The sequence below is a fragment of the Diadema antillarum genome, unplaced genomic scaffold (genome assembly GCF_040938485.1).
Source record: "Diadema antillarum isolate AM-2024a unplaced genomic scaffold, OU_Dant_1.0 seq00001311_RagTag, whole genome shotgun sequence".
Lineage (NCBI taxonomy): Eukaryota > Metazoa > Echinodermata > Echinoidea > Diadematoida > Diadematidae > Diadema > Diadema antillarum.
Window position 1 is genome coordinate 494663 of NW_027272084.1, and position 11644 is coordinate 506306.

Here is an 11644-nt window from a genome sequence, read left to right on the forward strand (position 1 = left end):
GTAAAATATCATATCAGCTAGATCTGCGTGTTTTGCTAATGCAACGAAGAAGAAAGCCGAATGGTTCTACAGTATTACAATCTTTAAGACAACGTGCTCCGACATCACGTGACCAGTTAGAGACCGATGGATATGATAAGGGATTTTCCTTTTGAACCTGATCTGGAGACAAATCTATCTCTCTATGACAAGAGAATCCAAGCAGTGCAAGGTGATTATGTTGCACTAGCAGGATTCATGATTTTATCGATCTTAAAGGCATCGCGTAACATAAGAATAGAAAATTCGTGATTTTCTTTATCAATTAAAGAACAAATTCCAAACGATATAAAATCAAATATCCCCAACATAACACACAGCACACACACACACACACACACACATATATATATATATATATATATATATATATATATATATACATATATGTATATATGTATACATATATATATATAAATATATATATATATATATATATATAAAAAGACAACTGCCAGCTGACTGCAATAAAATAAAAGTTACAATAAGATTTCAAGGGAAATTTCCCTAGACATATTATTATTTGGATTCAATGAAGTTTGAAAACGTTCTGAAAGATAACAGTTGAAGTTTGAAGAAACAATATGTGCTGTTACAAGATATCAGGAAACTACAAAGAGAATAACACAATTTTCAGATCTCCAGGACTGCAACAAAATTCACTTGAGTGGGTTACTTTTGATGGCGTGAAGAATAATGTCTTAACTTTTTATTTCTAGGCAACAACCTGAGAGAGTGTGTATTCTGAAATACTGACGATAAGAATGTTTGTGTATGGAGTGACAGCATGTACATCATAAATGTGTGTGTGTGTATGTGTGTGTAAGACCATCTGTTAAAATGCACTCTACATGTCAAAAAATTTCTGAGAAATCGTCCCCTCCCCCGGCTAAATACTGGTTTGTGGATATGATTAGGTTCAAGATTAGGATTTGAGTTAGGGCTATAAGGGTTACAATTTAGGTTATAGGGTCAGGGGAAGGCGGGTCTGGGGTAACGGGGGCAATTGTCCAGGAACCGCTTGATGAGATTATAATCTTTGTATCAAACATTCAGAGATGGGTGTAAATTTCATCAGAAAAAGCCCAGTGAAATACCAGGTACTCTCATGGTTTTTGTTTTTGTTTTTAATTATCTTTTTTTTCTGATACAAGATATGCACTTGTTTAGCACTAGACATATCGCTCTGTCACTGAGATAGCGCGCGACAAGTTTGCTACAACCCTACTCTATTTACTGAGCCTGTCCTTTTATAAATCGACACAGTATCAACTGAAACAAATTATGACGTGCGATACCACCTATTATCTGATATCAATACATCAGATGCACCCTATTAACGGAGCGTTACTTTCGAAATCTCAAGCTGAATAAAAAGTGAGCACTATGAAAGTCACCTTTGCTTCCATTTATGGCTTCTCACTAACACGCAGTGGCATAATGAGATACATGTACCGTGTATAACCTTTGATCAATAGAAATGTTTAACTCTTCAACATTTGACAAGGTGAACTGATAAAGCCTATGATCACAACAAATGTTTTCACGATGTTCTCGAATCGTGCATCACTTGTACATGAAGGTACTTCTAAATTATATTTCTACCCTGTTCAAGGTGTTCACTACACTATTCGTATTTCATTTGAGTCTATAGCAGCACGCTTTCACACTTATATTCATGATATATCTATACACCATAATATCACGTTCTATCAAGTTCTATCAAGTTCTGAAAGGTAAATACATCCTGTAGTACTTAATCACAATGAGGTCATAATAATTCGACACACAAACACATGACTTGTATACAATATTATATAATTCACCTTATGGCACGTAAGCGCATTCTAAAACGAGACACACATTCCTCAAAAACAGAATGGTTTCTTCAGGAAGTGACACCATACTGGTTCAGATCTATCCGATGGCACCATATATCCGGCTGCCATTTCCGGATACTCGCTGTTTGAAGGAGAGTCATGGGGAACGAAAAACACGCTAAACTCTCATGATTGTGGTTACCCTATGATAATCAACGTCCCAATAAACTCATCGGCCTTCATACGAAAGTGATTTTTTTTTTACATATAGAATCTCCAATCCTATACAATGGAAGATCGAAATATTTATGAAGAGTAGGCCGACAGTTTCATCAGTACCAGCAGTCACAGTGTTCACTGGTACAAAGTCGGAACTGAAAATGCTGTGCAGTTTAGGCTATACTCTTTGCAGATTCCTAATATACATTCGGAATCACATAATGACACCTAATCTAGATAAGGAATTTTCAGTTCTACTCTGCTATTTGGCAGGTGGTAACGAATTTCAGTGACACAATGGTGAGGGTTTGTTTTAAGTCTGTTTATTTGTTTTACTGAGTGATAGGCTCTTTTATTTGGTCCTATAGCTAAGTGATATAATCATGTCATAAGCTGCTGTTCTCCCACGTTGAAAGAAATGAAAAATGGACAATTACTTCTCCGCAAATCATGGATTGCACAATACAAAAATGTAGAACAGTGGTGTCACCATGGTTCGGAACGGGTTATATACTAGTAATTGCTTTACATGCAGATACGCTATCCCAGAATAACTGCCTTGGCACAATATTCCGGATCTTCGCCTTACACGCTTCAGTCCAAACTTGCTCTTGTTCGCAACACTCCTAAAATACATTTAAAAAAATCAAACAAAATCAGCGTGAATGTCCGTATTTGCAATATCGTAACCATTTCGATATGGTAAATGTTTCAAGTTCCGTCGAGCAGAAAATTGTATCTCATTACAGTCAGCTATCAAACTCAAAACACTCGTCGAATCTCTGTCATCATGTTTTTAAAACGTGCATGCTTCAAACATACTGTGATACAGAAGAACTTTTAGCACCACCAGATTGTCTCCTTTCACTAGCTGATATGTATTTCCGATCTCCGCTCTGTTTCCGGTCACCATTGGAGTATCTCCGTTCATACGAAACTGATGTCCGATCCCCGCTCGAAAATCGTTGTTCCCCATTCTTCGTTCCACGCTCTGCCGAGTGACGCCGATCTCCCGTCACCTTCTGACTCACGCCCATGTACCTTCGGCTTCCTGGGACTCTGTCTCCGGAATATCTTCGGCTCCCGCTCGGCGACTGCTCGTCGTTCCTCGGCAGCGACGTGACCGATGTGAAACGAGACGTTCTAAGAGGCACGGATGAGGTTCCACGAGACATTCTTGTAAGACCCGAGGTGTTGCAGTGGCAAAGTAGCTCCATCCACATGGCACCCACGCGACGATTAGCAATGAAGGCTAGAAATATGTAAAAGCCTTGGAGAGCATTTAAAATGATGAAGATATACCAGAGTGCGTTGACACCAGCGAAGCCAGCAATAAACCCAAACAGCCACGTGAATCCAAGGAGAGTCGATATCTGCATTCATATAAAACGAAACACATACAAGTCATTTGCATGGGTAACATCATCGACTAACTTATACAGATATGAAGACACATCTGTTCAGGAAGAAATAAATTGTTTGGGTGTACTTTTTTTTAACCCATCGACATAATGTCGTGGAATTTGGTTTATATAAGTGATTCCATTTTTGCTACATTTCAACATAACATGTTCAGTGGAAAATTAAATGTATGCATGACTGATTAAAAAAGAAAGGATGGGTATATACACACCACAGAAAGAAGAAAAAGGGTGAAAAAAAAAACGTAATCGATTGCCTATCATATATGTTATAAAAAAAAAACATTGCATATTGTAGGTTATGCATCGAATTTTGAGGTCATGATTACATGCAATAGTGTTGATGCACTGGAATCACACTCTATACTAAAGAAAAAAAACCTTACTAGATTCTCTGTGAAAAAAAAATTGATTTATTTAAATAAAATGTTCGGCAGAAACACTTTTCGTGCCACGCCAATCAGTGGGACATACAGTGACGAAATAAATAAAAGAAAATAATAAAGAAATAAATGCTATCTTCTAACCTTGACATATACGCGGAGTTCCTTCGACTGCTCCTTCAGGGTTTCCTTCTCACCGATCATACTCTTTCTCACTTTCGTTGTGCTCCTTATTCCGGTCACTGTGTGACAGAAGAGGAGGATATTCACCAGGATGAAGCTCGCAAGTGGACATCCGAAAGCAATGAAATTAGCCATTTTGTCACTTATCCAACAGGTCCCATCTCTGCCATACCAGAAGCTCAGCTGATCACCAACAGTCAAGTAAAGGGCCACACAAGTTGCCACAAGGCCGGAAGATGTGGCTAAGGTGAAGAGAATGTAGTACGCAAGGGCTTTTGAGCTGTCAGTTGGCAATATTACAGTGTCTCGAGACCCTAGGGTACGGTTCAACTCGAAGGCCAGGCAAGTGGTGAGTGCAAAGACGCTGGTCCACATAAAATGTGCTACAACGGAAAGTGATACACAGAGAACTGGGACGGTGGATCCAAGTGGACTCAGCATTTGAAGAAGTTGGGCAAGGAGGAGCACAAGGCAGAGAGTCATGATCAATTTGTTACTCACGCAGCGCCTCATATTTTGGAAGATACAATAGCTGGCGAATGTAATGAGAAGGGACAGTATCGAAATACTAAGGGCAACGTAGGTCAGGATCACCTGACCTCTGCTATAACTAAAAAATATAAACGTTTCGGTCTGATTGAGTGTGGCATTACGCTCCAGCTTAGTACAGAATTGAACGTTTCCCTCGGAGGTGACTCTGTAATCGTGTGGACTGAGAATTTCACCTGATACGGTATTATTTAGGAATCCAGTCATGTTTGCTAGAGGAATGAAATAATCTGCAGGCCTGGTTACCGTGGGACAGGTTAGGATTTGCGCTTTACACACTTCAAACTGGATCTCCTTCCTGAAATCAAAATGAGCAAAGCTAGATTGCTGATAGTATCGGACAGTCAGGACGGTCTCATAAGGGTGAAAGAGTTCGTCATTCTCTCTGTCATGAGCAAACATAGTACCGTTAATGGTTTCTGTTGATACATTTGAAAGAACAGTGAGCTCATCAGGACACGCGTTAAGTCCAGACGATACCATACACTGTTGGGTAATGTTCACTCCAAGTATGGTGAGACCTGTGAGCTTAGGATCGGAGTTTTCCAAGAGGAGAGCTCTGTCGATCAGATTGTCCAGTTCGCTATAGGCCAGGTTGTTTGCATTGATACTGTAAACGAGGAGAATACTGTTGTGTTCAGGCAAAGTGACGCAATTTGAGACATTGATAGGATGACTTTGAGTATTACGGGCCATAACAATCACATTTTCTGTGTTTGGCTTCAGAATTTGTCTCGGTAATTCCAGAATGCTTTCAACAAAATGTGTTACATTAATGATGTCTGCTGCCAGACACATGGGAATATCCCCTTCGTCCGAAGATACCTCTACAGAGAGCCGCAGGTTAAGGTCGGAGTTGTTAATGCCACAAGAGAGATTAAGAGGGGGAACTGATCGATGACAGGTATTTTCACGAAGCTGGTATCCATCGGCACATGACACGGTGAGGCAGTCCTCCAAGGTTGGGTCGTAGACCTTGCCGGGCGGACAGGATATCTCCACTTGCTTGATGATGTCCTCCCTGTGGACCAGCTGAATGCTGTTGTCTCTGGAGAAGTCCATGGTGATCGACAATGGCTGGAGACGATCTATTACATCGGGTCTGGGTCTCCCGGGTCTTCCTCCGGTTGATGTTCCTCTGTCCGCTGTACCTTTGCCATCCGAAGGTGGCGTTAGGCTACGGCACATGTCTTCTAGTGCCGCGAAGGAATCGTTCAAAGTGGCATTTCGCATGCTGTTGCACACTTGGCAGTACGCGTTTTTGTAACGCACGCCTGCTTCGTCGGAAACAATTTGAGTGAACGATGAGCAGATATCACCCAGCTCTTTAGACGTCCCAGGCGGACAGCGATCAATGTAATTTGTTGCAAAGCATTGTCTTGCGCTAGTCTGATTGACATTCCCATCAGGAGGTTCCAGAGTCGAGTTACACTGGTTGCTCGTCACCAAGTCCTTCACCGTAAAATTCCCTGACTCCAGGGTTGACATATAGGTCGACGGACAGAGAAAAGCCAGTTTCCAGAAAACCAACTCGTCCAAAACCCTTCCGTTGCACAGGGCACAGTAGATGTTTCGGTACGTCAGTATCCCCTCATAAACTACAGGGATGACCGCCATGGTCAGGTTTATGTGACTGGGATACGGTTCCTCGCATCTCGACCTTGATTGCTCCTCTTTCCAGTCTTTAGGACACTTAGCAACCATCCAGAACTCGTCCTGCTCCTGCAGCAGTTTGCTGCACGATACAAGTTCTCTATCCAACGGTTTTATAGTCTCCTGAAACAGTTGCTCTGCGCCAGTCGTATTTTGTCCACTAGACGTTCTTGATAACCCACAAGAGTCGGCGTGATCTGGACAACAGTCTTCAAAGTATGTACACGCGAAATCGCACCGACAAGAAATCGACTCCGGGGTAGCATTTCCACAGCTAGATTGCTGACATGTAAATTCATCGCATATCGGAACCGTTTTGTTTTGCATGTCGATCATGGTCAGACCTGATGGAAGAACAAACAAACACATATAAATAAATTGAATAGTCAAAACAAGCGATTAAAGGGTGAAAATGGTACTACAATACTACAAAGGCCTCAAAACAAATGATAGCATGAATGTTCTGTATATCTTTAAACTTATAACTCTTGATATTCTTAAGCGAACGCAAGCACTCAATCTTCCCCGAGGAAAAAAACGACAACTCCAAAACAACTAGCCAAACAAATATATGTTTGAATGTGATGGTTATGACATATTGATTATCATTTAGTAAAGATTGATTACGTTTCCGTTTTTCTTTATTTATAGTTCATTATCAGAATTCAATTCAAAGTACCACATTTAGACTTGTTTGAGGGTAACAGCGAGATTGCCTATCTTCTTCCCAAATTCTCGTGCGGAACACTATCGAAGACTTTGATGATGACTTGTTTTATTTGGTAGAGTCAAAACAGATAAAGACGAATAAAATACCATTGTTATTTTATAAAGGTTGGATTTCAGTGTGATTAGCTATGGTCACGATAGACCTATATGACCACTTCTCTCGTGTGTGTGTGTGTGTATTGCCAAATAGATGTAGACTGCCATCCACAATGGCTTTATGCGAGTTGGCAGTGTTATGCGTTGTATGAGAAAAGAGGAAAGACATTTTCGACAAAAACATGCAGTAGCAGCTCTAAACCAGTACTTTCATTTGTCATTGTCTTGTGGGTCACACTAGGAGATAAAACATGTAACCGGGAAGAGAGCAGATCACAGGACAGTAGTATTTGAATGTGTGAAAAAACGGGTTATATATATGTATATATATATATATATATTATATATATATATTATATATATATTATATATATATATATATATTTATTTATATATATTATATATATATATATATATATATATATATATAATAGATCAATTCGATATATCACTTCATTTATTCATGAAAGCTCCTTACAAATCATTTTTTTTCTGCGTGTATAATAATTGTATTTGTTTCTGTAGTAGAATGTGTTGAACATTTCATAATCAAACGTCAAACATCAAGCGCCTAATGTATAGATTAATGAAAACTAGAACCAGTTTCTCCCCAGCGAATAGCGTTGACAAAGACTTCTTACACCAGAGAAACAACAACAGAACATCCGCTTTTATCTTGCAAAATCATGCAACGAGTCGATATTTATGTCAAACTTCAACACAGCAGAATATGAGTGCTACCACAACTACAACAGTATGTTTGCCGTGTTTGCGTATATGATCATGATGATAGACCTGGAAAGACTTAAAAAAACGATCCGGTGTCATAAGCTCTTGGGGTCCTGTTTGTGTGTCAAGTTGAAGGTCACAATACTCGAGAGGTTTCTTCCGCCAAAATGACTGCATAACACAAAGTTTTCACAATTTTTTTTTTCACAAATTTTCACAGATGACTTTGGTTAGACGTCGTGTCATGGCTGTATTTCCTGACAACAATTCAGTAAAGGAACGCTATACTGAGTGTAAAAATTTTGGATTACACCCAAACAACTGAAACATAATTTAGTGGCACAGTCATAGAAGTATACTTGCAATGACTTATACAATGACAGACTGTAAAATGCTACGGGAATTTCGGCGGTTTCACTCGATTCGACCAAAAACAAGCAACTAAACACCACATCCAGAAATGATAGGAGATAAATTTCTCACCGTTGGCAGGAACAAACGTTAAATATTCCATTAATATCAAAGAAAATATGAAGACATTTCGCCCGAAATTCTGGAACGCCATCGCATGTGTTGTTTCCTTCTTTCACGGTGAGCGGAGAGAATGTGACAAATACTGAAACAAAGGGAGTACTGATATAGACAAAATTGGTCAGCGTATTTTATCTGTTTACGTAGACGTCTAACCGCTGGTGAAAGGAAGTGCGTGGGGAGAGCTCTGAAAACAATATGAGCTACTTTGCCGTGCGCAGCTGGTAATGTGCATTATATCAGAGCATTTTAGTAAGTGCTGAGCATCGAAACTCCTGATGCTTTCGAAAGCCTAACGCACGAATAAAATATCCTATCTAGTCCCTCGTTAGATAATAGACGTACGCCTTCATAATTACCATAAAAAGAAACCACGCAGTATTTCACGTTTGAGTCATCGATTATGTTATCACTTCTTGCGCGATCTTTCAATGTGTTCATAAGATTTGTAAGAGCAAAGAGTAATAACCTTGAATTTATCTCGAGAGTAGAAACCATCAACTAAATCATTGTCATTTACCAAACATACCTCTTTATCTTGGGATCAACTATAACCGCTGAGAACATCAAGTTCGCTCAAGAGATAACGAGTTTGATAATCGTCAAATTATGAGAAATCCGATAGCTATCATTATAAAGAAGGCAATATCAAGAGCGACAGGGGCGAGCGTTATCCCCCATATGCAACCAACCGTGGAAGACCCTTCTTTCTCAATGTCAAAACCACAACAATATAAAAAAGGAAAAAACGCACCTCGAGTTATATTTCTTAAAACTCACGTTGGGTTGGTCCTCTTATTCAAATAGACAGCACTCATCCGATAAAGAAGGAAATACGATTGTCCAAACTTTATCACCATAGTTATGTTTCTATGGCACTTTTTGTTAAAAACTGTCATTAGCTGTTTCCTCCTTTCTACTGTTCTCCTCATTCTCTTCATAGTTTAAGTTTATGACGAATATACGTCCAGACATGTCAGAGGTGGGGGGGGGGGGGGGGGGTTAACGGTATTATTATCAGGTTACACGTTGATATGTTTTGCAAGCAGCCCAGAGTACCATTGGACCGCAAATTGCATACATTGCAGGTATTTTCCTGCACCTCTTCCTAGAAGTTTGACATTGTTAAGGCCCTGTCACACCTTTCCGGGTGAGATACGCAGGCTTGTTGCGAATAGGGATTTTCCAGCATGCAGGAAAATTTTCTGCGGGCGGACAAAGATGTTGGCGAGTTCCGATACACCTGCTAGATGCGTGCTACTTGCCTTCTACTTGCGTGTATTCCGTGTGACCTGCGTGAGAGCTTCGAAATCGATCCGTTTTCAGTTAAGAGTGACATACTGGGGCTGCGAAATACCTGCCTTACAACTGCGAAGTATCCTCGCATGAGTTGCCTGCGAGGTGCTGCAGCTAAGGGCCTCCTACTGTCGTTGTACGTGTACCTCTGCGGGCAAACCCCCGCGACTCACCCGGAACGAGTTTTGAGCATGCTCAAGGCCTTGTCACACCGTGTCTGGGAAAGTATTGCGGGTTGATATGTGAGTAAACATTTTTGCTACAAGGACCTCCTAGCAGTTGGTCCGCACCTGACAGTACATAGCGCTTATCTCGCCCGCAGTCGCCCGGAGGTGAGCACGCAGGTCCGATTTACCTGCAGCTAAGTTTTGAGCATGACCAAAACTTTTCCGGGTGAGTCGCGGGTGAGTCCACGCAGGACACCAGTAGGAGGCGCGTAGATGCCGCAAGTCACAGGCAGTTGACCCGCTTGACGTACGCAAGTTACCCGTGGATCTATACTTGATGCGCCTGAAGAGCGTGTCATCTGCATGACATTCTGTGGGACATCTGCCATGTCAAATTCCTTTAGAGGAATTCCTTCACCGAGTTTACAGCCCTCACTCGCCACTCATGCGGGTCAAACGCGGGTCAAACGGAATGGACGTAAGTAGAACGTAAGTCGCACGGGTCCAGCAGGTAAGACGCATGCGAAACTCGCCCAAATCCTTGTCCGCCTGCAAAAATTGTCCTGCGTGCTCGAAAATCCCCACACGCATCGAGCCCGCGTATCTTGCCCGGAAAGATGGTGTGACAGGGCCAAAACTTGGCTGCGGGTATAGAGGACTTGCGTGCACATCTCCGGGTAACTACGGATGAGATACGTGCTAGGTACTGTCATGTGCGAGTCATCTGCGGGGACCTTCGGGTGGCAAAAATTGTTCTTCGCAAGCCGCACGCAAGGCTTGCCCGGAAAGGTGTGACACGGCCTTTAATGTCCTAAATCACTTCAAGTGATAGCTTCCCATCAACCTACACTGACGCTAAACAAAATCTCACCCCATGTTTACATCCTGAAGATAATTCGAGTGCTGCATTTCAAGCCGAGACACTCAAATTATGCAAAATATGTGCTCTATTTTGTTTATGCAAATTTCATATTGTATTGTATACTTTTGTCGGAAATGAAATGAAATATAGTGAAAGGAATTAATGAAATGTTGTACTCATCAGCCCAATTCCATGTGACGCCACTTCCAGGACTTCCGCATTTCCGCAGGTGAGACCCGACAGGCTCTTTTCACTGCCAGTATCGACTCTCTTTTACTAGTATCCAATGAGGTGCCTTGCAGTAACCATGGTAACGTTGAGAGTGCATCGTCTCAGATTTAGGCAGGAAGGTGGAACACAGTCGACTGACACCACCACCGGACATGAGGAAGAGATTGGCACGCCAAGGAAGTGAACGAAAATACGCATGCATGTGTCATGTTTTGTTCTTTTTCATGTCATCTGGAAGCAAGGGACTTTGTACACCCATATTTCCATATCCTTAACGTTCGTTCCGCTGCCAGGATTTGTCAGGTGTCAAGTGTAACATAATCTCCTGAGGCTTGGATTTGCGGTGGAAAATAAACACGCTATGCTGTGCGCATCCGTTCAGACAAGAACAAAACAAATCCCTGAAAAACATCAGATTTTCGAGGCTTACAAGAAGTGAGTAGAATGTAGAGATTAAAGTTGAAATTTTATTTTCAAAAGAAGTTATGTAATCATTATTATTTACTGATCTTTTTTTAAAACGTTGAAGAAATAAATTGAAATTGAATTGGAGTGATACAAGGATATGGTAGGCGCAAATCAAAAATACGAGCAAAACCTCATTTTAACGATTTCCGTCTAAAATCCGTGGTTTTCCTCGTCGTAACCGCACTTGTTATTTAAAGCTCAGTTTCTGAATGCAATTTGTCTCTGCAATGTTCCTCTAAATTTGGGGCCTGAGAGTGAAATTATAATT

At 41.0% G+C, this 11644-nt stretch overlaps 1 protein-coding gene across 1 annotated transcript; it reads right to left on the bottom strand.

The window, feature by feature from the left end:
- Positions 1-1649: 1649 nt before the first annotated feature.
- On the bottom strand, positions 1650-8495 carry LOC139708136 (uncharacterized). Its single transcript, XM_071620113.1, has 3 exons — positions 8305-8495; positions 4027-6611; positions 1650-3451 (listed from the first exon to the last, which is right to left on the bottom strand). The coding sequence occupies exons 1-3, from the start codon at positions 8384-8386 to the stop codon at positions 2891-2893; spliced, it is 3228 nt and encodes a 1075-aa protein (XP_071476214.1). The 5' UTR covers positions 8387-8495; the 3' UTR covers positions 1650-2890.
- Between the last annotated feature and the right edge of the window lie 3149 nt (positions 8496-11644).

Coding starts and splice junctions, on each gene's coding strand:
- LOC139708136 (XM_071620113.1), bottom strand. CDS start 8,386: ATGGCGTTCCAGAATTTCGGGCGAAATGTCTTCATATTTTCTTTGATA. Junction 6,612..8,304: donor AACGTTTGTTCCTGCCAACG/GTGAGAAATTTA, acceptor TTCTTCCATCAG/GTCTGACCATGATCGACATG. Junction 3,452..4,026: donor AACTCCGCGTATATGTCAAG/GTTAGAAGATAG, acceptor ATATGAATGCAG/ATATCGACTCTCCTTGGATT.